Below are 26,846 nucleotides of genomic sequence, written 5' to 3'. Positions count from 1 at the left end.
TTTGAAAGTCTAAGGTTAGTATCTTCTTCCTCCTTCCCTAAATGTAAGCCTGTAATCTCTTACATATCCTTTTCCTTCTTCTACTCTAATACTGTAAGGGTCGATGCAATAGACCAAATATTTGTGTTCCCCCAAAATTAGTATTTTGAAATCCTAACCCCAAATGTGGGAGGTTATTAGATCATGAGTCCTCACGAATGTGATTGGTGACACAGCAAAAAGACAGCCATCTATCAATCAGGAAGAGGGCCCTCGTCAAACGCAGAATCTACCTGCATCTTGATCTTAGACGTCTTAGCCTCCTGAACTGTGAGAATAAATTTCTGTTGTTTATAAACTAGTCTGTCTACGTTATAGCAGTCTGAATGGACTAAGAGAGTAATTCCAGATATTTTTACCTCTTGACTGGACTAGAGCATCCTATAAGGTCCCTGAGACTCTGTGTCTCTGGAGCAATCCTTCTCACAGAATGGTGCCATATTCATTCTTCTTGAACTCATTCTCACAAATTTATACCTTTCCACCTCCCTAAGCACACAGACTCTTTTATCACTCACATAGATTGGATTTTCATTAAGGGTTAAAATCTCTGCTTTCTCAATAATGTAATTATAGCTAACACAAAAAATCATGCCAACTATAGGCCAGAGACTGTGCTAAGAGCATCACATATATTGATTCACTTATCCCCCAGAACATTTATACATAAGTATATAACTATCAGGAACTGGTGGCACAGAGAGGTAAAACGACTTATTCAAGTTCATTTAGCCAGAATTTGAATCCAGGCTGCCTGGCTCTCGAATTGGTGCTATTATCCAATTTTACCATGTACAGAAAGGAATGTGAGGAATTGCTGAACGTGAGGTCCAAGAATAACCACTACTTCCCTATTCTCATCACAATAAGTTGACAAAAAAAAAAAAATTAGGTCTCTATAATTAGTTAAAAAATTGACCTATTTAGTTTTAATACAGATGCTTCTTTGGGTATTTTATAAATATGAAACTATAACTCAGGCAGCTTTAACAGTTTTCTGTTTGGACAAATCAATGAATAACAGCCATGAATAACTCCTGAAACAACGTGTTGTGACATATGAAGAGTAATTTACCTTGTGTGTATGTGTGTGTACCTGCTCAGTCGTGTCTGATTTGTTGTGACCCCACAGACTGCAGCCTGCCAGGCTCCTCCGTCCATGGGATTTCCCAGGCAAGAATACTGCAGTGGGTTCCCATTTCCTTCTTTAGGGGATCTTCCCAACCCAGGGGTTGAACCCGTGTCTCTTGCACTGCAGGTAGACACTTTACCATTAAGCCACCTGGGAAGCCCAGTTTACCACTTAAGAGCTTAATAAACTGCCCAAAGCAAATAGCACATTGCTGCTGCTGCTGCTGAGTCGCTTCAGTCGTGTCCGACTCTGTGCGACCCCAGAGACGGCAGCCCACCCGGCTCCCCCGTCCCCGGGATTCTCCAGGCAAGAACACTGGAGTGGGTTGCCATTTCCTCCTCCAAAATAGCACATTATCTACATTTAAAATACAATGAAACCAATTTATGATTATCATCTCAAATTTTAAAAAAAAGTTAGACTAAATATTCTCTTCAGTTTTTCACTTTTCACGAGTTACTTTACTCCCTCACTGCTGCCAATTCCAAGCTTTTTGTCCCAGTCTGGAGGCTTTTATCCAGGGTTAAAATCCTATGTGTTTTCTCTTGCTGCCCCCTTCTTTTAAAAGCAAAGTGAAGCTCTCACACAAGTTCATTCATTTAGCCTTTCCAAATCAAATATTAATTTAGCACTTTTACCTTTCAACTGTATTCACAAGGTTATCCTCTCAAAAAGAAATGAAAGGGAAAAACCTGGAAACAAAACACTGCACTTTTATAGGGCTAGAAGGGACCCTGGAGGTGATCAAGTTTTTTTGAACTAAACAAGTCTTTATTGAAAACAACTGTAAAACAATTACAAAAAAACACACACCCTGCTCTTGTTGGTCCCTCCACTCTAGTCACTGTAGGACTCTTGAGGAGACTCTAAGAAATCCCAGTGCTCCATGGGGCAGAGTTAAAAAATAAATAACACAGCAAACTCCTCTCCTTTTACTGAGGGCCAAAATAAGTAAGTTGTGCAAGAGGCTGAGCTGGGAAATGGGCACAGGGCCATAGTCTACAATGAAGCCTGAAAAAGGCAGATTTTCAAACAAGAGGCTGTTGTCAGATCAATCTTTTCATTTCTCTCCCTCTCCCTCTTGCACTCAGCACAAGGATTTCAGTGTAAACCTTACCACCTTCTTTCCTGGGAAAGTGGCAGCTTAAGTTAACTGGTCTCTCATAGGAAGTTTAGGAAACTTTCAGAAAAATAAATGACTTAAGTCAATGCTTGTTATTTTTTCATTATTTCATATTTTCATCATTTTACTATTTCACAGCCCTCATTATGGCTGTGATCTTCGAAATGGATAAGAATGAAAAACAACAGTCCACAAATAGTCGTAATTTACCTGACAGAGTTGAATAGAGGTGAAAGGAACTGTACGGGTAGTTAATGCTTGGTGATACTCCCTGAAATACTAGTTCTCAAATAGACTTGAGCTGCTAGAGTCCCATACATTCCAAAAGCACCCTGACTTCAATGAAGTCAAGCACTCATTCAGTTTTCAAATTCATTTTATTTATTTTCATTTGTTAATTTTTGGCTGCGCCAGGTATTAGCTGTGCCATGTGATCTCTTAGTTGCAGCGGGTGGGATCTAGTTCCTTGGCCAGGATAGATCCTGTGCCCCCTGCATTGACAGCACAGAGTCTTAGCCACTGGATCATCAGAGAAGTTCCTTAAATTCATTTTAAAACCCACCAAATATATAAGTTTTTTCACATATATAATGTTTACCTCTAAAAAAAAAAGACTATATTTATTTCGGTTATGAGAATGTTAAATGATGCCAAAAATTTAAAAAGGAGAAAAGAAGAGAAAGAAGCCTCTGTTTTTTTAATTAAAAAACAATAACAAACTATACAATTAATAGTGTATTCCTAGTCATTTTCCTGAGGTATTGGCTCAATTTTATATAAGCAAAACTCCATGGTTCTAATTTATCTTTAACAACTATATTCTTTGACAATCTGCTCTCATAAATTTATGTATTTTTTTGTTTTCCTTATTAGAAATATGGACCTTAACTATAGTTGAATTGAGGTAATAATTAAATGAGTGTAGTGAGTGTGTGTTATTCATGTGAGCAAGTATGAAGAAAGTTAACCTTGAAGAGATATTGCTTTCTTTTTCCTATTAATGGATTTGGTTGGGATTTTACACCAAATGATTACTCAGCAAACCTTTTATTAAAACTATACCTCAAGGCTGTTCAGCCTACTCTTTCAGGTCTAGCCAACAGAAAATAACAGAATGAAGTCAAGGTCAAAAAAAAGGGAAGAAAGAAAAGAGCAAGACACAAAATGCTAATTAAAAATATGCTAAGGTAAAATATTCTTTAGCTGGACAGAAAACATCAATAACAAAATGTAGTACTAAAATAAAAAAGCTGGTAGGAAAACAATGCAAACTGATAATCTCATGATTGTATATAACCAAATCTAATAGAAATAAATACTATTAAAATGTCATGCAAATAAAAGTCAGTAACTTAACAGGCAGCTGTAATATATCATAATCCACCTTTAAAGTTACAGGAAAAAAAATTTATCTTCTTAAGAAGGTGGGAAGAAATTCAGTTTCTTTCCAGTTCAGAAACAATTGGTAAAATCAACATACCAATGTTTAGATATCTTCATGAGAACAATGAATAAGAAAGCTACTCAAAAAATGGTGGAGAGAGTGTGGTGAGAAGGGAACCCTCCTACACTGTTGGTGGGAATGTAAATTGGTACAGCCACTCTGGAGAACAGTATGGAGGTTCCTTAAAAAACTAAAATTAGAGCTACCACATGACCCCGCAATCCCACTCCTGGCATATATCCAGAGAAAAATATGATCCAAAAGGATACATGCACCCCAATGTTCATTGCTGCACTGTTTACAATAGCAAAGACGCGGGAGCAAATGGAATGTCCATCGACAGAGGAATGGATAAAGATGCAGCACAAACATACTCAGCCATTACAAAGAACGAGACAACGCCACCTGCAGCAACATGGAGGGGCCTAGAGAGTGTCACCCCGAGCGAGTGAGTCAGACAGAGGAGGAGGATGCCGTATGACCTCCCTCATATGTGGACTCTAGGAAGAAATGGTACAAACGGACTTAATTATAATACAGAAAGAGACTCACAGACTTAGAAGACGAACTCAGGGTTGCCGGGGCTGGGGGGGCGGGCAGGGATAATTAGGGAGTTTGGGAAGTTCATGTACACATTGTTATATTTAAAATGGATAACCAACAAGGGCATACTGTATAGAAAAAAAAAAAAGAAAAAGAAGAAAGCTTTTTCTTTACTCAATTCAAAAAGCTTTACTCAACTTTTTCTTAGAAGTCTTTTTGACCCCAGGGAGTTGATGATCCAACAAGGTGGAGCTTATGAGCACTAAGATACACACACACACACACACACACACACATATCCTACTTTTGATTCATCTTTCAAATAAAACATAATGTAGACAATTCCTAAGGACTCAGGTGTGATCATTACATGGAAAACTCATTGATACAGCTGTAATAAGCTCTACCTACTTCACATCATGGGACTAGAAACAGGAATATAACAGCTTCTGTCCTCAAGGATTTAACATTTTACTGGAGAGAAAAATAAGCAAATAACAGTGATAAACAAAATGTTCTGCTGTTTTTACTGCATTAGACGCCCTAGTTCCTAGTATGAATCAAGAGCACAAGAGTTTAAGGAAAGCTTATTAAAGGGACTATTTATATAGCTGTGGGCAAAGTTCAAGAAAACCAATAAAGAATAGTGGTTCACCCTTGAGGTGGCGACTGCAGGAACCGGCATTACTTGCCTGGTGTGAAGAAGGGTGGGCAGGGACAGGTTTACTGGAATCCACACAGGGTAACCATCAAGGTGTGGTCGCAGGTGGACATTCACAGCAACTCCTGGTGGCAGGGAGGAAGCCGGGAAAACTGTGCTCTGACCTCATGCTCACCCAGACTCCGGATTTTCCGCAGGGGTCTCTCATAAGCCAAACCCAAAGGGAAGTCAGAAATGATGCAACCTGTATGGGTCAGCCTCCTGGGCCCTAAGCAAGGCAAAGAAAGGTGGAACGTGGAGGAGAAACTCCACTGGAGGGGCAGGTGGTAGGTCCCAGCACTATACAGCCTGTCAACTCTTAGAAATATATCAGCAATCAAAATCATTCCTTGCCACTTTCACAGACACCTCACCAATCCAGATGATGATCAGCTCTGTCCAGATTATTCTCACAGTGTCCTAAGTGATCATTCTGCTTTTCTGGCTCTTTTTGCGTACATCACTCAGAGTTTCTCCTTAAAGAGCAGGTCATTGTTATTGTTCAGTCACCAAGTCGTGTTCAACTCTTTGTGAACCCATGACCTGCAGCACGCCAGGCTTCCCTGTCCTTTACCACCTCCTGGAGTTTGCTCAAATTCATGTCCATTAAGTCGATGATGCCATCCAACCATTTCATCCTCTGTCACCCCCTTCTCCTCCTGTCCTCAATCTTCCCCAGCTTCAGGGTCTTTTCTAATGAGCTGGCTCATCACATCAGGCGGCCAAAATATTGGAGCTTCAGCTTCAGCATCCATCCTTCCCATGAATATTCAGGACTGATTTCCTTTGGGATGGACTGATTTGATCTCCTAGCTGTCCAAGGGACTCTCAAGAGTCTTCTCCAACACCACAGCTCAAAAGCATCAGTTCTTAGGCGCTCAGCCTTCTTCGTGGGCCAACTCTCACATCCGGACATGACTACTGGACTACATGGTCATTCCTCTGCTGAAACTCCTCTGTTGGCCCCCATCAGAGTTCTTACCTTGGCCTACCAGGCCCTGTGGTTCTGGCTCCAGCTGCCTTTCTGGCCTCATCTGCTCCGTCCCTCCTTCCCGTTCTGTTCCAGTCACATCAGGTGCAGATATGTTCCTGCCTCCGGGCCTTAGTGCTTGCTGTTTCCTTGTCTGAAATGCTCTTCCCTCAGTTATCCATGTGGATCGCTTTCTCACTTCCCTCAGGTCTCTGCTCAAATATTTATCTGAGAGCCCTTTCTTCACTACCCTGTTTAAAATAACAATGTCCTTCTAACTCCCTTATCATGACTTATTTTTCTCTTTAGCACATATCACAGACACATCTAACAAATACTATATTTTCCTTGCCTTTCCTTACTAAAATGTAAATTCCAAGAGGACAAAGCTTTTATTTTGTTCTGCTCAACCCTCTGTGTCTGCAGAGAAGGAGCTCAATAAATGTATGAATTGTTGAATGAATACGGAACTACACAGAGCTTAGTGTGCTCCTTTTTGTAAAGACTGCAAAACGCTTAGACAAGAAGTAAAGACATGACAGTTAAATATAAAGGAGTCTTTTGAGGCCTGGTTTAAAAAGAAAAATGGGGAGAATAAAAAATAGCATGAGGCTAAATGAAAGCACGCTTATAGCCTCAAGGATTGAACATTTTACTGGAGAGATAATGAGATTCAAATTATGAGGAAGCAGGAATACTTAATGGAACACGATCCTGTATGAGACAAGAATAAGATGAGAAAGAAGAGTGAGATCAAGAAAGGAGCTGGGGTGCATCTTCCTCTGAGACAGAATTGAAAGGAGAGTGGTGATGTTGGGAAGAAGCTGAAGTGGTTCATGGGTGAGGACCTCTGTCTTTACTCTGCAGTAAGAGGGCAGGTCATCTTTAACGCTGGGGGTGGTGGGAAGGAGAGTGGATTTCAAAAGAGTAGTGAAGGTTTATGGAATTTGTTTATATGGATGGAACAGGGATGCCTAGGGTAGAGACGGAATAGAATCTGTGACCAATGATGCCCTCGGCTTCTCTGGGTGTCAGAGAGAGGCGGCTACAATGAAAGGTCTAGGATGGTGAAACAGGACAGGGGTGGAGGTGACAGCTTGCTGTTCATAAAAAGGCAAATAACAGAGGCTAGCTGGGGAGAAGCAGCCAGAACTGGTGCTTCTCAGTCCATTTCTGAAAGAGGTAGGGCCATGCGTCCAGTTCCTGCCAACAGAATATTAGTTGAGGCTTTTGAGTGTATCTCCCCACAGGCTCTTCTCTCGTCCTGTGGCTGGGAGGGCAGGGAGCAGAGAGCAACCTTGGAATCTACATATTACAGATGGGCAGAGCCCCGTTTCTTCTTACACGGTTGTTTGAGAAACATTTCTTGATGAAGTCAACACTAACCTGGACTGTTATGCTAAAGACAAATATGTTTTTATATTCCCCCCACCACTGCATTTTTGTTTCAGCTTAAGAATCTGCATCCAGTGCAGGAAATGCAACAGATGTAGGTTCGATCCTTGGGTTGGGAAGATCCCCTGGAGTAGGAAATGGCAACCCACTCCAGTATTCTTGCTTGGGAAATTCCATGGACAGAGGAGCCTGGCAGGCTACAGTCCAAGGGTTGCAACGAGTCAGACATGATTGAGTGAGCAACTTACCTGCTTACTTATAATTACAGCAGTTTAGCCTATCCTAATATAGAAGGTTATCATCTAACCTCTGTGGGAACTGAAAGAGCATGGTTCCAGAATGAGGTGGACATCAGTCACAGCGCTGTTGGCTGCCACCTGTGACACCGCGAGTGCCCTGGTTGGCACTGCTGGATGCTGCCACCACAGTGACCTGGAAACGGAGGAGAGGAGCATCATTTTAAGAAACTCTGCCTGAGATGTCCCCAGGGGACTCTCAGAAATGTTGGGGGGAATTCTCCTGGTGATCCAGTGGGTAAGACTCTGAGCTCCTAATGCAGGGGGCTCGGGTTTGATCCCTGCATGAAGAACGAGACCCCACATACTTCAGTTAAGAAATTGGGGCAGCCAAAAAGAAGAAACTGGAAGATAGGCAAGACTGACGCTCTCATGCAGCAGACGGGGGCAAAGCCAGAGAAATACTATTTTAAGTTATTTTCATTATCCTTTGGCTAGTGTGGCCTCTACCTGTATAAATTTGTTATTGTCTGTAATGTCAGTACATGTGACTTACAGAAATCCCTTGGTACTTTCAGTTGGCCAAGAAATAAGATACAGACGCTCATTAGAAATATGCATAAAGTTTAAAATAATTATATTCTGAGTGGTAAGCCAAAATATTCAGAGTAAAATGCATAAAAGTCAGTGGGAAGACTACATGAAAGACAGTTGTTCAATGACCTATTTTGCTGACTTTGGTTTTGTTTTCCCAAGAGTATACCTAATGACTATTACAGTACCAGGCACAAAATAAATGTTAAGAAATATTTATTAAATTATTAGTGGCCTGGGCTAACTTATGAACAATAATATGATTTCCTTCTTTTTCCTAATTATTTTGTAATAAAGTTCTTTGGAAATGGTCACAATAAAATGGCAATCATTTATCAATATTGGGACACACTTTCTTCACCATATTTTTCATAACTAGAGAAATGTGATGGATGTTTTTTAAAAATAAAACATTTGCAAATAAAAATTACCCAAATGAAATGTTAAAATCATTTAAATATCAAAATAAATTTATTTTCTAAGAAAATATACTCTTATAGTTAGGCAAGTTCTTTCTAAAACGGAGTCATCTGTGATATAAAACCACAGTATCTAAAATTACATTCTGGTTTATACAGTGCATGGATTAGATTATCCTACTTAACAAGCCAGTACTTGCTTTATTACTCACAATCCAGAAGGCTTTTGTAAGACTTAGCATTTCACAAACCCAGACAGTCATGTGATCGCGTTCTTGCTTTACTCTCCCAAAGGAATTAGGATATTTTAAGCCTGAGTGAATACTGTAAAATGAATGTACTCATAGGCTAAATTTACTATCAAAAGACCATACTCCATTTAATAGGTATGCATTTACCTATTCCTGATGCCAAAAGAAAAGTAGGCCTCATTTCATGGTTTTTAAACATTTTTCAACAAAACAAGTTTTTATGATTCAATATTCTGAGACAGAATTTGCAATGCAATTGATTTAGATCCCAGGACAAACAAATAAAGCAAACAAAAAGTGAACTATAACTGTAAAATAATCCTGATTTCCATCACAGAAGTTGAGAGCAATGCACTGGTATATTTATATTGGGGAATATCATGTTCTCATGTGAGGCACATTGCTGTACATTCACAAGAGTTATGGAGAATTGTGGTGAGGGCATGCTAATTCAAAGGCATCTTTCTCAAATTGTATCTTTACATAACTTATTCTTGCTATGCTATGAGCACTATGGTATTATGATAATAATGACATTAACACTAATGTATGTTAAATGATATTTGTTGTTCAGTCACCTGGTCATGTCTGACTCTGAGACCCCCATGGACTACAGTAGGTCAGGCCTCCCTGTTCCTCGCCATCTCCTGGAGTCTGCCCAAGTTCATGTCCACTGCTTCGGTGATACCATCCAGCTATCTCATTCTCTTCTTCTGCCTTCAATCTTTCTCAGCATCAGGTCTTTTCCAATGAGTCAGCTGTTGCCATCAGGTGGCCAAATTATTGGAGCCCCAATTTCAGCATCAGTCCTTCCAATGAGTATTCAGGGTTGATTTCCTTCAAGATTGACTGGTTTGATCTCCTTGCACTGCAGTTCAAAAGCATCAATTCTGTGGTGCTATGTGCTATGCCCTCTTTAAGGTCCAGCTCTCACAACCACACGTGACCACTGGGAGGAAGATCAAAGCTTGGCTGCACAGGACCTTTGCTGCACTTTGCCAGCAAAGTGATGTCTTTGCTTTTTAACACCCTGTCTAGGTTTGTCAGAGCTTTCCTGCCAAGAAGCAATCGTCTTCTAATCTCATGACTGCAGTCACCATTTGCAATGGTTTTAGAGCCCAAGCAGCAGAAATCTGTCACTGCTTCCACCTTTTCCCTTCTATTTGCCATGAACTGATGGGGCTGGATGCTATGATCTTAGTTTTTTTAATACTGAGTTTTAAGCCAGCCTTTTCACTCTCCTTCACCCTCATCAAGAGGTTCTTTAATTCCTCTAGTTCCTCTTCACTTTCTGCCATTAGAGTGGTATCATCCGCATATCTGAAGTAGCTGATGTTTCTCCCACCAATCTTGATTCCAGCTTGTGATTCATCCAGACTGGCATTTCTCACGATGTGCTCAGCGTTTAGTTAAATAAACAGGGTGACAATAAGCAGCCTTGTGGTTTAGTTGTACTTGTGCAAGTACAACTAAATTGTACACGCACAACAACACAAAAGATATGTTAACTTGACACATATTACTCAAGGCCTATTACAAACAAAATGCTTTGACATGATATAGTCACAAACCTGGATGTCAAGGCATTCCTACGCAGAAGAAGTTTTCATGGGAGGGATAAGTAAAAGAAGACATATAAATGGAAAATAAGTGATTACCGGCACAATGTTTGATCCAACATACAACTAGTAATATTTTAATATACTGTGTATTATTCATTTGCCTTGTATGAATGACATTTATTCATTTCCAAAGGAAAGTCTTGCTAAAGGAAAAGGAAAGCCTCCACCCCCTCCAAAGGTCATATATAATCTTTGTGCATACATAATCTACTTTCCCTTGCAGTGTATCTGTGTAAAGGTTTGTATAACATCTGCCTCTGCCTTTTGACTATTACAATCAATGTTGTTGCTGTTCAGTTGCTAAGTTGTGTCTGACTCTTTGCCACCCCATGGACTGCAACATGCCAGGCTCCCCTGTCCTCCTTTATCTCCCAGAGGTGGCTCAAATTTGTGTTGATTGAGTCAATGATGCTATCCAACTATCTCATCCTCTGTTGCCCCCCTTCTCCTCCTGCCTTCAATCATTCCCAGCTTCAGGGTCTTTTCCAAAGAGTTGGCTCGTCACATCAGGCGGCCAAAGTATTGGAGCTTCAGCTTCAGCATGTGACCTTCCAATGAATATTCAGGACTGATTTCCTTTAAGGTTGATTCCTTTGCTCTCCTTGCAGTCCAAGGGACTCTCAAGAGTCTTCTTAACAACCAACAGGGACTGAAACTGTCTTGTTCATCGTCACGTTACTAGGACCTAGCCATCCCTGTACCTAATAAACCAAACACACAGGAAGTCTTTTACTGACAGTTTCTTAATGTTAAGGTCTGAATTGATGAACGATTCAAACAAATAACTCTAGACTGCAAAAAGGAATTCATAACATATAACATAGTCTATTTTATCAAAGTTGTTATCAAAATTATCAGATATTAACAAACTTTTCAGTGTCTCTTAATTTCAGATTATTTGAATCATAGACAATTAATGCAAGTTTTTCAGAAAAAATGAAAAATTACATATGCCTAATGATTTCAATTATAACCACACTAAGTAAATCCAGAGCATAAAATGCTAAAATATGCTTCACTGGGGAAAAAAAAAAAAATTCTTGCTGAGTCTGAAAAGAAATAAACACTGCTGAATTTCAGACCACCCAAAGAGAACTTTATTTTCTGACCATTAGTTATTCCCTCAAGTCAGCTCATCCAAAAGATTCATTCTACATCACTTTCAGAGACAACAGAGAGAACTTCTAATAGAGATTTCTTTAGAAACAGGATCGAGTTGAAAAGGTTTCTCTTGTTTCAGTAACATTATGCAATAATTTGGTTATTTCATAATGATTTTTCCCCATTAAAAACAAAGAGGAACAAAATGTGAGAAATCAAATAGAAAAACGCCCTTTTTTATCCAACCCAGATGGCTCAATTATGGGATTTTTCCCAGAGCTGTGCCAAGTGAGAAGCATGCTTGAAAATAAGCTAGTTGAAGTTCAATCCACAGTGAATAGAGACATTGGTTGAAAATACTTTTTTCTTAAAAAAGAGGGGGCATGTGTTGGGGTAAGTATGTTAGACTAGGATTGATTTGCGTTTCCCTGGCTTTGGGGTGCTTCCTCCCTCACAGGCCCACTGTCTTAACTTTCTATAGCTTGCCAGGAACTAGGATGTTTGGGAGTCAGTTATATTAATACTTTCAGATGCTGAACTTGCATCATGGTTTACCTGCAGTTTCCAGACATCACTGCCAAAGACCTCACAGAATATCCTGTTGTTTTGAGGAGGAAAGTCTCATATTATACAGATGTATTTGGTGTTAAAATGAATTAAAATGGGGCAGACTGCAACTGGAAATGGATACTCTTTCACAAGATTACCTTGGCTTTTCCTCAATGCTCTTGAGTCACAGAAGCCCCATGTATCTCATCCCTGATCCCAAGTAAGTTTGAAGAACTTGAGAGAAGGAAAAAACACAAAAATGTTTAAAAGCTAGATGATAATTAACTTAAAAGGAGTGTTGAAAAGAAGATAAAAAGGCAGGAACTGCTATGAGAATTGTTCCCAGGAGCAGAATTTAGGAAGGAATGACCTCTTAGTACAAAATAACTCTTTGCATCCACACTGGCTGATAATTCGCACTTCACTTTTTCTATTATTTGAAGTCCTATTGATTCATTTGCAATAATAAATATTTGTTAGAGACACAGCTCACTTTTAATAGAACTGCACAGAATTTCTCATGGATTTCAGCATGGGATAGAGCCTATGCAGATAGAAAGGAGTAAACTGGGTTAAATGGCCATCCTAATTGTCATGCTTCCACACTAAATTGTCATCTTACCTTCTTTATTCCTTTAGTGTTCTCAAAGTCTTGGGCCACTGCATTTCCAACTTGAGGCATTCCCAACAGCTGGCACCACTTCTTAGGCACCTAGGTCCCCTAGTTTCTCATGAATCTTTACACGATCAATTATACCTTGCTATTTCCACACGTGAACTAATATAGCCACTGAAAGCTAGACTCTTTTTTCCAGATGACCGGCAAGATTATGACTAACACAGTAGAAGAAAATTTTCCTTCTTTAAGTAAAAGATACCACTTTCTTTATACAAGCTGTAGCTTTATAGGCTCAGTAGCATATGTCAAACATACAATAATCATTCAAACAGTAAGAAGCAGCCTAAATACTACATGGGAAAACAGCATCTTCTCGAGAAGCAAAGACTGGAAGAACAAAAAAAAACCTCTAGGAAGAATACATCTGTCATGACTGACAGTGAGTCTGTGCCACCAAATTATTTTCCTTCAAAAGCATGTGTAGTCAGCCTCACATAGAGAACTGAGGTTCCCATTTGAGTGAAGAGACAGAGGCAAGTTACAGGGCCTGGGATACTTGGGGGATGGGGCGGATGGATGTGTACAGCGGGCAGGACAGGATGATCACTGTGAGTAAACGCAGTGAGGGGAACAAAAAGGTGGGAGGGAAGGAACAGGAAGAAAGGCGGATGATTCCAAAGAGAAACTTCCTTGATGTAGAAATGTCATGTATGGAAACTAGGAGAACACCCTTACACCCCGATAGTATATGCTTAACTTCATTAAAACATTATTCTTGGGGACTTTCCAGCGGTTAAGTGGTCCAGTGGTTAAGACTCTGAGCTTCCACTGCAGGGGGCGCAGATTTGCTCGTTGGTTGAACTAAGATCCCACGTGTCATACAGTGTGACCAGAAATTTTGTTTTAATTTTTTTAATAATATATTCCAAGTTGTTAGTCCATTTACATACAGATGTTTCTAAAACAATCTATTATGTTGTGCCCCTCTGCCTAAAATAAACTTATACTAAAAAAAGCACAATGTGGTAATTATTCACTTTTCAGAATACAGTAAGATACCTCTCTTAGTCAATGCTTTCCAGTTTGGCTGTGGATAAGAATTACTTGGGGATTAAAAGCAACTATGCAGATTCCGAGGCTCCATCATCTCAGGGAAGAGAGAGGGCAGCAGGGTGTTTAGAAGGCAAGCTCTGTGAATTTGTAACGTATAAGCAGAGTTGAGAACACGCACAAAATTCTTGCTACCTGAACTGTGGTGTGCAGACCTGCAGCACTGGCATCATCTGGGCACCTGCTGGAAACGCAGAATCTCAAGCCCAGGCCAGAACTACTTAATTAGAACCTGCATTTTAAACAAGATCCCAGGGAGATTCCAGTGTTCCTCAAAGTGTGACAAGGACTGCAGTGGGAGGTGCCCTGTGTTTTTTCTGAAAATACCATTTAGAAGGAGGTGGTATCATTCATGAAGAAAATGTAAAAACAGCCTTGGGTTTGGAAGCAAGATGAACTCAGTTTGAGAATTTGTTCACTATAAACAATTAAAATACACCCTTGTTTTCATAACACTGTTTAGACACATCATCATTTTTTAAAAAAAAGAACCTCAAAAAATAGAAGGAACTGAGTCGTTAGCCCACTTCTCAGAGGCACTGTTTATGGCTATCAGTTGAAAAGACAAAAGCTTTGAGTCAACTACCCAGGGTAGGGCAGCCTATAGTCTCTTCTGCCCAGAAGTCCCATGCAGGATGTCCCATTCTAGAGTCCAGAGCTATCTGGACACAGACCACTGGATGGAAACCCTCTCCCTGCCCAAGGTGGAAGTGCCCTTAGATTTTTCTCCCTAAGAGTATGTCTAAACCTGCTTCCTACAGAGAAAGTAAGAACATTGACGGGCAGGTTGAAATTATATTCAAACATCACGTCATTGGCAAAAACGTCCCCAGTTGGCTCTAATAATTTATTCTGACAATCTTTTAAAGAAGAATATAATGCAATAACACTGAAGTGTTAAACCTTCATTTAAAAGATGCTGTTGGAAACCTTTGAAAGTTAATATAATATTTTCAAATAAAATTACTTAACTCCATCTATTTCCGTGACTTTTCAACACCTTTTGATGAATTTTCAATTTTACCTGCAGAGTTTGAATCTGTGGTTTAAGAAGAGTGATCAGTCTATATAATATAGTTATTAAAAATCTTCAATCTTTTTACAATCTATTATATTTCTGAAGTAACATACCACTTGTGAGCTTTTAAAATTACATGAGGTTTTCTGACAGATTTTATTTTTCTTACTTAGCTAAAGTCTTCAGGAACAGCTCTAGCTTTTATATTTTTAGGAGGACCTTTCACAGCGTGATGGCAATCTGGCTGACAATATGATGGTTATAGCTGTAGCTGGTGAAGCACTATATTACTGAAGTTACATAATGGAAAGATGATGTACATATGTGAACACTCCAAAGGTAGATCCTGGTATTCTGTAAAAGAGGAAACCTCTCTGCTTAAATAATATAAACTCTAGCTAAGAAGGAAAAGGAAAGACCAGGGCTTCCCTGGTGGCTCAGTGGTAAATCATCTGCTTGTAACGCAGGAGATATGGGTTCGATCCCTGGGTTGGGAAGATCCCCTTGGAGCAGGGAATGGCAACCCACTCTACTATTCTTGCCTGGAGAATCCCATGGACAGAGAAGCCTGGCAGGCTACACTCCATGGGGTTGCAAAGAGTTGGACACGACTGAGCTATTACCACTTTTTTTTTCACTTTTTCAGGTATGTCTTACATTATTAGAAAACATTCCATCTTTAAATAAAAAAATTTACTCTAAAATTATAGGAAGAACTATGTTAGGCATTCATTTAAAGCCCCCCATTCTTTAATTTTCTGTCACTTAAACCCTGTCCTATTTATTTTGTCAATTCTTTTTCTACTCTCCTCTTCACCTTTTGTTAGATTTACTCAAGGAAACAACTCTTAGAAATATTGTAATTCTCTTGATTTTGTTTTTATTTTACTTCTGCATTTTTATTGCCTTATTTATCCTATTTACAGATTGCTTTAATTCTGATATTTTTGTTAGTCTGTGAATTGAACGCTTCATTTTTTTTCCTGGTTGTTCAAAATAAAAGTGTTTACACTGTTGCATTCGAGACTGTTAATATTTAAGAATATAAATTGTAATAAATATATTACTGTCATTTTTACTTTTGAATTTGCCTAGTACTGTACTTTTGAATTTCTCGTGTACTCAATTATTACTTCTCCCTTTTGGAACTTATTGGGGGGTTTTCTAGGAGTGAGGCTATGGTTTGTGAACAGATATGGGGGAGGCAGAACTGGCTGCTTCTGAACATGGTTTCCCTGCAGCAGGGAGGTTGGGGGCAGCTGAGTTTTTTGGTGTTTTTGGTTGCTGTAGCTTTTATGATTTTAAGCTGTTCCATCACTAGGGATTAGGGTGGAGGTGGCTAGGCCTCCCTCCAATTTACTATTTAACAACATTTCCTTTAATGGAAACAACAGTTTCTGTCCCTGATTTTTAAAATCTATTTCCATTGGCACTACAGTTGGTAAAATTCTTCCTAGATATTAGCAAAAGCCTGACTTAGCCTCTTAGGTTTAAATGTTACTGGGAGAATTTTTTTCTTTGTGTATGTTTTATGAAGCATTTGCATTGGACAGCTGTGGTTGCTAGCTCCATCTTAGCGTGAAAATTGTGGGAATGCTTTCATTTTACTTTGTAAAGGTCAAGGAGTACTCTAATTCACATTATTATATTTTAGCTGCCTTTTCTTTTTTTTGGCCTAAGATCATGCCCATGCCCATGCCCCTTGCAATGGAAGTCCAGAGTCCTAACCACTGGACCATCAGGAATTATCTACATTTTTAAAGTTTAGAAGGAATTGTGTTAGGCTTTTATTTAACCCCGATAATATAAATCTTAATTTAAATTTAACACCTGTTTCCTAAAGAGGATACACTGTAATGATCCTGAAGAAATTATTTTCAGAAGACATAAGAAAGAGTATGTCACTTGATGATTACAACAGGATCAATTACTTTAGGCAGTTAAATTACATACTAATATGCATTATATATAAAATAAGTAATCCCAACACAAAAAATTAAGTTTACAAAGCATACTCATCACCTACTTTAAGTAAATAAAGGCGGATTTACTTCATTAAAGAATAATGACCAACACAATATTGTAAAGAAATTATCCTCCAATTAAAAAAATTAATTTACATTAAAAAGGTAAATGGTAGAATATTAAAATCCATACCCAAACAGCTGAAATAAAAAATCTAATATTAAAAAAATAATGAACTATCCCAAGTGATTCTTTTTAACTGTCCCAAACAGAAACTGATTTTATCACAACTTGATTTGTGAACAACTATCTCAAGACAAGATACATGTGTATTCATTGCATGTCAGCTAAAATTAATTTTAAAATTGTTAAGGATTGAAAAAAATAATATGTATTACTATTTCAAACCTATCTCCTATGTGAACACATTTAGGAAACCAATGCTAATGGCAAAACAAGTATTATTTGATATGACAATATAAATCAACCACAAGTAGTATCCCACTCCTAAAGTCAATTTGGAAATATGGGTAAACACAGTAGAATGAATGTGTGTGTGTGTGCGCTTAGTCACTCAGTTGTGTCCAACTCTTTGTGATCCCAGAATGTACACACTTAATTGTATCCCCTTTACAAATGTCATTAAAGTAACAGTAAAGTGATTTTTCAGAAAGACTTAAGTCAGGAAGAATACAGAAGAGAGCGTCAACATTTTTGGACCCAGGAAAGAAATGGATGAGTAGTAACTGAACCTGAAGAGCTGAGAAAACTGGGGAGTGGACAGTGGGAAAAGGTGAGAAGCAACCCAAGTTTACACTGAAGAGCTTCCAAAAGGTTAAAAACTTGGTAACACAATTCTTGGCCAAAAAATGACAAATGGAGGATCGCTGTGGGGATACCGTGAGGAGCAGGGCAGACGAAGGATGGCTGCAGGGACACTGAGGAGCAGGTAGATCCTTGGATGACCTCCCACTCTAGCCTTCCCTCCCCCTGAGGCTTATTCTCTGGGAACAGTGATTGTTGGATTTGCAAATCTCTGGTGCAGTTGAGTAAGGCCAACAGGGATTAAGTAGCAGATTATAAATTGAGTATTTGAGGGCCCCAATCCTTATTTTCCCACCAGAATGCCAGCAACCAAGTGCCTTTCAGACTGGAAGAGTCTTCTCTGTGAAGAATCTGCCTGGCACAAAAGAAAACACCTGAAGATATAGACACTGATAATTTTCTGAGGAAACGACTGTGATGGGTTGAGATGTGTCCCCCAGAAAGATATGCTGAGGTCTGTTATAGACTGTGTTCCCCTAAAATTTGCAAGCTGAAGCGCTAACTAAACCCCAGAGTAATGGTATTTGGAGATGGAAACTTTAAGGAGGTGATGAAGATGAAAAAGGTCATAAGGATGAGGCCCCACTTCAAAGGATGGGGCTCCACTTCAATAAGTGGATGGGACCCCACTTCATAAGAAGAGTAAGAGATCCTAGAGAAATCTCTCTCCCTGCATGCAGAGAGAAGAGGTCATACGAGGACACAGATAGAATGTCTATAAGCTACAAAGAGGCCTCCCCCAAAACCAACGCTAATGGCACCTTCATCTTGAACTTGCAGCCCACAGAACTGTGAGAAAAATCTTTATGTGGCCTGAGCGGTTCATTGTGTGGCATTTTGTTACAGCAGCCAGGCAAGGCTACTACCAAGTTCTAACCCTCAGAATGTGACCCCACTTGGAAACAGGGTCACTGAAGATATAATTAGTCAGGATGAGGTCATCTTGGGGTATGGTGAGCCCTTAATCCAATGTGACTGGTGTCTTTAAAAGGAGAAAAAAAAGAGACTCAAAGACACAGCGGGAGAGCATCATGGGATAACAGAGGCAGAGACTGAAGTGCTGCCCCTGAAAGGTAAGAATCGCTAAGGACTGCTTCTAGCCAACCACTGGAAGCTAGAAACAGGCAAGAAAGGGTTCTCGTCAACAGGTTTCAGAGGGAAAGTGGCCCTGCCCACATCTTGGCCCCAGAACAGCGAGGCAATAAAATGCTATTGTTTTAAGACACTCAGTTTGTGGCACTTCCTTATGGCAGTCTTAGGAACAAATAAAATTGCCTAGTTAAATCACCTTGTAGTGAAGATTACATTCAGCAAGCCTCTTCATGGGTTCAGGACTTTGAATCAGCTTTTCATTATAATATTCAAATATGAGTAGAGAACTGAGGATCACCTAACTTTTGAAAAAATCATACATGAAAAACAGAGACCGAAATGTAGAAAGAACATGTCTAAAGAGCTATCATTCATATCCTGAGACAAAAGGGAAGCTATTTTAAACAAAGTCAGAATAGGACGCTATCAAAAAAGGAACATTCAGAGAATAAAAGAAACCCTTGGAAATTAAACACAGAAGAGAAGACAAGATTGAGGAACTCTACCATAAAATACAGCACACACACACACAAAGAGTTGGGAAAGAGAAGAAAAAAGATTAGAAAATTAGAGAATCAGTCCAAGTGGCTTTCTAACTGAATAAAAGGAACCTCAGATAAAACAATGGCACCCCACTCCAGTCCTCTTGCCTGGAAAATCCCATGGACGGAGGAGCCTGGTAGGCTGCAGTCCATGCGGTCGCGAAGAGTTGGACATGACTGAGAGACTTCACTTTCACTTTCATGCATTGGAGAAGGAAATGGCAACCCACTCCAGTGTTCTTGCCCGGAGAATCCCAGAGAAGAGGTTGCACAGAATCAGACATGACTAAAGCGACTTAGCAGTAGCAGTATCAGATAAAACAATTAGTGAAAATGAAGTAGAGAAAATCCTTAAAGAAATAATTTTAAACAAATTGCCAGAGTTGAAGGACAAAGCATTCTTGGATTAAAAGGGATGACTGAAGGTTTAGCAAAATTGATTGTAACTGGCTTACACCAAGGCACGTCATCTTGAAAATTTGAAACAATGGGGACACAGAAGATTCCCACAAGCAGGTAAGATGCCAAATGCCAAATGTGTCAGATGGCTGCACAGCAACACAGGAAGTTTAAAGACAAAATTCTGAAGGAAAATACTTTCAGCCTACCCTCTCAAAAAAAAAAAACCTACCTCTCAAAAAGCCTTCTCAGGAAGAAAGGCATGCATCAAAATGAGAAGAAAGAGGAAAACATGAGATTAAGAAATCTGAGGATCTAAGAGTCAGTCTGGACTATCTAACGGATGAGAATACACCAAGAGGGAATTCACACATCTGTCAGAATGTGGGTCTAAATAAGCAAAGAGAACAGAAAATGCCAAATAAGTGAACAAAACAAAACAGAAAAACAAGATAATGAATAAAAAATTACTGTGAAGAAAAAGAATGGTCATGGTAGGATACTGTAGACATCAGATGCAAATGGTGTTTCTATGGTGAAAAACCTTATATAACAGGTACTGATTTAAATGCTTTGTTGCATTAACTCATATAATCCTCACAACCACCAGAGGAGGCAAGTACCACCACTGTACTTTTTTTTCCAGATAAGGAAAGTGTGGCCAAAAAATAACCTGTTCAAAGATACAGCTAGTAAGGCACAGGGCCAAGATGATAAGCCAAGCAGCCTCGTTCTTTATCTCTAGACTCTATTGTTTTTTTCTCATTTAGCCTCAATAACATAAATACTGAATACTGATCCAACTCAAATTACATTCTAATGATAAGTGAAAGTGAAGTCGCTCAGTTGTGTCCGACTCTTTGCGACCCTATGGACTGTAGCCTACCAGGCTCCTTTGTCCATGGGCTTTTCCAGGCAAAAGTACAGGAGTGGGTTGCCATTTCATTTTCCAGGGGATCTTCCTGAGCCAGGGATTGAACCCGGGTCTCTGGCATTGCAGGCAGACGCTTTACTGTCTGAGCCACAAGGGAAGTCTACATTCTAGTGACAGTGGAAGGCTATAGGGAAATTATGCAAGTATACAGTGACATTGGGTAACTAACAAATCATCTTTAACAGAAGGAAGTCAACTGATGAGATACATCTGAAAAATTAAGAAACAGCAATACAGGCATGTATTTAGATGTATAAATAAATACTAACGGATTTGGATAAAAGAATTGAAAGTAGTTTCCTCGAAAGTTAGAAACAGGGATGAGGAAGGTGGGGAACTGTTGTTTTACATAATAAGCCTTGAACAACTGTTTGATTTTAAAATTATAAATAAGTAAAGCTTTGATAAAAACCAAAAGTAAAATTTTTTTCAAAAAGTAAATTAAAAGTAGATCAGAATAAAAAATAAATAGGAACGAAGCCTGACAAAACTAATTTTCAAAAAATTAAAAAAAAAAAAAATCCCCGTTTTTGATGTATTGCAGAAACCAACATAATATTTTAAAACAATTATCCTTCAATTAAAAATAGATAAAAAATTTAAAAATCCCTTTAATTTGTTAAATTTTCATACTTCTCAAATTATGAAAACCCTTCAATCAAATGAGTGTTTTTAATCCAAAATATGAAAAGATGCCTGGGGGACACATTTGACAATAAAGTTTCTTTACTACATTTTTCCCCTTTATAACTGGCAGACAAATTTCTGACAGACAGAACTAGTAGTAGGCAACTTAAGATTTTACCAAATGACAAGCATGTGGCATATTTGTTCACCTTCATATCACCCAAATATTCAGTCAAAAATTAGGTCACTTTCAAAAACTAAGTCAACAGGGTTTAGAGGGCCTTTCAGAAAGTCACCTCCCAGAGTTTTTCCCGTTCTTTGTTCTTGCTCACAGTAAATCTCAGGACCAAATGTCTGTGATCTCTAAGTACTGTGACCCAGTCTTTTCATTGCCACTTTCCCCAACATTCTTAGAATAAGAACACTGGTTTCCTAGAAAAGCTACAGCAATTATACACAACTTGGAAGTAAACACTCTATTTTCAAGTCGTGAGATGGTCTAGGCTTGAAAAAAATTGCAAAACCATACTAGTTCTTCAGTAAGTTTACATTTCAATTACTGCAAGACTGAAAGACTTTAAGTAGGCCATAGCTGCCACAGTATACAGGAAATTATATCCTAGGAAAGCTCCATTTTAAAAATAGGCAAAGGAAGAAAGGAAGGTTGCCAAAATACATAGCACTTTTCATTTGTTTTGATTTGAATACAGCATCTGTTTTATCAGGTGCAGTCTACAATATTTGCAGGCTTAAAGGCAATGGTAGCAGTTAGGGTGGGAAGAAGTAAATTAACCAAAAATGTTTGCTTTCTGAGAATAATTTTGAAGTAGAAGATATCAGTAGAATTTAGGTATTAACCAAACATCACAGAATAACTGGACTTAGGGATAAGTCAGACTGGTCTATGTATCCCTAAAGAGTAGAATCAAAGCTGAGAAACTAGACCCATCCACTGAAGAAAGGGACATGTTCTTGTAAATACTATATAATATCTGTTATACACTTAGAAGTCAACTCTTCTTCCTTCTTTATTCATTAAAAAAATGTTGAGTACCTACTATGTAACATGTACTGTTCTAGGTATAGGAATATAACAATTAACAAACCAACAAAACTCTCTTTGGAGCTTATCTGGTGGGGAAAACAAACACACACCAAAAATACAATACAGATAGTATAAAAGGTTATTAAGAATATAACAGGGAAATTTTAAGAAAGTTACTTCTATTAAGAAACTACCAGATAGAAAACAAATTTGGATGGGATTACAAGAAAACTTTGTGAGAACAGAGTTTTGATAAAATTGCTATAAATCAGGGGTAAAACCAGATGACTTAAGTTTAGGTGAGGCTCGCTAAGAAAACGATACTCAAAATTTTTGTCACAAGTAAATTTAGGCTGGAAATATTTAAAGAACTGCCAAGACCATCTAGAACTTTCAAAAACTTCTCATTTTAGCTTTAACCATTTTGATTACAGTTGGTTTAGATGCTTATGGGTCCTGCCCTCATACTGGTTAAGCTGTTTCACGGCTCTTCTTGGAAAATATCCATATAACTGGGGTCTCGGAAGATCCACCTTGGAATTAATCACAGGCATATTCGCTGGTTGGTGGTGAAAGCTGTTTCAACTTTTTTGCTTTTCAAGTGAGAAAAATCCTCATTTATTTTCTAATCTGATACCTTTCCTGCATTAATGATTCACGTGACCCTGGGCAAGTTAATTCACTTCACAGAGCCTGTAATATTCCAATATTCCTTACTACTTTATGGAATTGGAGTGAGGGCCACTGAGATATTGTATTAGGCAGAAGAATAACGTCTCCCTCCTCCAAAGATGGCCCTGTCTCAACCCCTGGAACCTGTGAATATGTCAGGTTGCGTGTTAGAGGAGAAATCACACTGCACATGGAATGCAGGTGGCTAATCAGCTGACCCTCAGATGGGGCGAGGAGCCTGGATTACTCAGGTGAGTCCAATGTAGTCACGAGAGTCTTTATTAGGGGAAGAGGACTTCTGACCCTTCTTTTAGCTCAGGAGAACCAGAGGGATAGCAGCTTGAGGAGGTCTCAGTCTAATGTTCCTGGCTTTGAAGCTGGGGGAATGCAGCCGTAAGCCAAGGAGTGTGGGCTGCCTGTAGAAGCTAGCAAAGGTAAGGAAACTGATTTTCCCCTAGAGTTTCCCAAATGAATGAGGCCTGTGGATCCATTTCAGATTTCTGACTTCTGAGACTGGAAGAGAATACATTTGCTTTGGTTTAAGCCAGTAAATGTGTGGCAACTGAAATATATAGTAGCAACTGGAAATAATAATACATAAAAGTATTTTGAAATTGGTAGAAATTATGTAATCGTTAAGATGTTATTTTTCTAGTATGATATCTCTGCTTAGTCTCTTCAGCAGACTTGATGGCAGACAGTTTGGTCCCCAGGAGGTCTTAGGGTAGTATCATACTTCTGTGTCAAAAGCAGATTCCTGCCTTTCTTCTTTTGGGGCCTGACTGTTCTTCCGTTTCACTCTAGCTCTTGCGTAATTTGTGAAGCAGATTTGATTACCATGTAATTATCAAAACAACTCCAGCCACCTGCCTTTTTGCTTCCCCAGTTTCCCTTCAATTACTCATGATTCTGATATTCCCAAAGGGATGGCTAAAGCCCTTGTTTCAGAGTCGTAATACTGCAGCAAAATTATGTACAGATAATTCTTTCTTTGTTTTATGAGTTAATTTCTAAAAAGATGTGCAAGGCAATATGCGAAGTATATAGCCAAATATGTATGTATGTAGGTATGTGTGTATATATAAACATACAAGCGCATGTCAAATCAAAGTTTTTCCAATGGTTTGAATAAGAATGTTAATGGATTCTCTTCCATCGGTTAAATTACTTTAACTTATGAAGCAGAACTAAACTTTGAGGATTAGACCATTCTTACTAACACCAAATTTATAGAATAATGCAGTAGTAAAATTTTGAGTGTTGTACTAAGGGAATAAAACACAAATCTATGTTTTTAAGTCCTTAAAAACATTAACAAAGTTAAATTGATGCATAGTAAGAAATGTAATAATACTCTCATAATGGTTCTTAGGTCAATCCTTGAATAATACTGTTTTTTCTGTCCTTCTATCATTAATTTACACACGAAGGGCCTCTTTTCATTGTAATCTGTTATACTTTTATGGGTTTCCCTAGTAGCTCAGATGGTAAAGAATCTTCTTGCAATGCAGGTGACCTGGGTTCAGTCTCTGGGTTGAGAACATCCCCTGGAGAAGGAAGTGGCAACTCACTCCAGTATTTTTGCCTGGAGAATTCCATGAACAGAGGAGCCTGGAGGGCTATAGTCCATGGGGTTGCAAAGAGTTAGACACAACTGAGCGACTAACACATACATACTTTTATATTTCCTTTTCCAAAATTTTATCTTTTTATTTATCTTTTATTTAGCGGATGGCATTTGTGTGCCTGCTGACAAGATCCTCATATTATTAGAACTTCATTTTCATTTTTTTTTTTTTTTTACAAATGCTGATAACTGTTTTATTCATAACAGCCAAAACTGGAAACCCAAATTTCTACCAACAGATGAATGAATAATATATGATGTTGACCTTCACCCATACAATGGAACACTACTCACAAACAGCTCTGGAAACACAGAGCTACTTGGTTTAGTCTTTAAAACATGCCAAAGTGGAATAAGTCAGACACACAGGATTACATGCCATATGAATCCATTTATGTGAAGTCCTACAACAGGCAGAAGGAATACATACTAACAAAGTGTTTACTTGGGCCTGGAGTGGGACCTGGGAAAAGGGCAAGAGGGAACATTTTTTGGGTGATAGAAGTGTTATTTTTCTTGATTGTCATGATGGTTATACAGGTATATGGATTTGCCAAAATTCTGTACACTTAAAATGAGTGTGTTACTATATGGCAATTGGACCTCAATCAACGTTGGTTAAAATGGTCTGGTAATATGTTTCTATACCATTTGAAACATCTGTTATGGGTGAGTCTTCCAATGATGGAGTACTATATGCTTTGTACCCACTCAAGGCTTCTAGAGTTGCTGGAATTTAAGAACTCAAGATATGCCCTCATGGGCAGAGAACTTCATTTTCAATTTGTAATTTTTTTTCCAACAAAAACATTGTACATTTGGGAGTGAGAATACTTCAGGCACAGATATGTACACAGAGACACTCAGATATACCAGTTATTGTTTATCCTTGGTTTATAATACTTCACAGGTAAGATGGACCCAGAGTTGAGGAACATATCACCCTGTACTTCAAATACACAAATTAAGTAGATTCAGAAAAAAAAAAAAATCTCATTAATAACACTATCATAAACTTTTCAAATGAGGACTGTATTGGCCAGTACAATTAATTAGTAGCAAGTTGTATACTTCCAGCTTACACTTTTGTGGTGTTTAGAAATGAAGAGCAAGTCTTATTTTTATCTTTCAAAACAGAATTCCAATTAAAATATGACACCATAAGGCAAAGTGTTGTCTGTGGACTAGTGCAAGGTTGTAGAGTGTTACTGTTTTGCTTTAAGTATAAAATTGACAATAATTTCAGATCTACTACGTCTAATAATAAAAGTTTGGGCAGTATTTTGTATGTTTTTGGAGTTTGACTTCATTTTTATAGTGATTAGTTTTAAAATTTATTTTAAAAAGTACTGGCCTATGACATAATGGAAATTATTAAAAAAAAAAACCCAAAACCCAAAGTGGTCCTGTATCACAAGTAGCTTGAGAAGCACTGTTAACTGAAGAAAAGTGCTTGTATCTAAAAACTAAAGTATGCCAGCACCATAAAACAATATTTGAAGAGTTTATTATAATAAACATTTAAAAATTAGTGAAAGTAAAAAAAAAAAACAAACCAACAGCTAAGAGATGAGGAAGAGGAAAGTGAAAAAGAAAGACTGATGACTGAAGAGGGAATCATTACAACATAGTATGATTCAAGAAGAAAAAAAGAATGTAATTGTCAGTAGTCGTAAGGTATCTATATATTTAATCAGGTAGAAGGTGACAAAATGCCTATGAAGAAAGGAAAAGATTTTGGGACTATAGAGCTATTCCAGGTAAACCTATACATTTATAAGACTGAAAGGCAATTTCCCAACCTCTTATTTTACTGGAGGTTGAATAGAGATCCAATGACTCATTTGGAAATCATACTTGTTTAAATGCCAACTGACAGCAAATTATTTTTGAAATTCCACTTTGGAATTATATTCAAAATTAGTTTTAAAAAAAGATGAACTTCATTACATTTATATAACATTTTTAACCCAAAACATTATTCCAGCTGTTTCTAAAATAATGTTTTTCTAGTATTGTATACAGTGGAAACATTCAACTAGAATTGATCACTCACAAAACTATACTTACATATTCCTTCACGTTTTTCGTTTTCACAGCTTTGTATGAATAATATGCAGGATAAAGCATTCCAAACACCAACCTAAAAGCAAAAAGTGCAAGAGGACAAATCAAACATAACAATGGTTTTAATAGCTCATGAAAATTTCACCTAATAGAAAAGTAGCTAGTACATGAAAAACATATGACAGT

The 26,846-nt window shown here is 38.3% G+C and overlaps 1 protein-coding gene across 2 annotated transcripts in view; it reads right to left on the bottom strand.

Annotated features, from left to right (window-relative positions):
* REEP3 (receptor accessory protein 3) overlaps window positions 1-26,846 on the bottom strand; it is a 100,262-nt gene that overhangs the window by 23,753 nt on the left and 49,663 nt on the right. The window contains exon 2 of one of the 2 annotated variants that reach the window (XM_020895514.2): window positions 26,664-26,736. The exons of the other annotated variant lie outside the window; for it this stretch is intronic. Coding sequence (XP_020751173.1) covers window positions 26,664-26,736 — 73 coding nt within the window. The remainder of the gene's footprint in view (window positions 1-26,663; window positions 26,737-26,846) is intronic. 2 annotated transcript variants of the gene reach the window in all.

Source organism: Odocoileus virginianus, chromosome 7 (genome assembly GCF_023699985.2).
Source record: "Odocoileus virginianus isolate 20LAN1187 ecotype Illinois chromosome 7, Ovbor_1.2, whole genome shotgun sequence".
Lineage (NCBI taxonomy): Eukaryota > Metazoa > Chordata > Mammalia > Artiodactyla > Cervidae > Odocoileus > Odocoileus virginianus.
The sequence above is the reverse complement of the archived record's forward strand: the minus strand, read 5'-3'. Positions and strand labels throughout refer to the sequence as shown.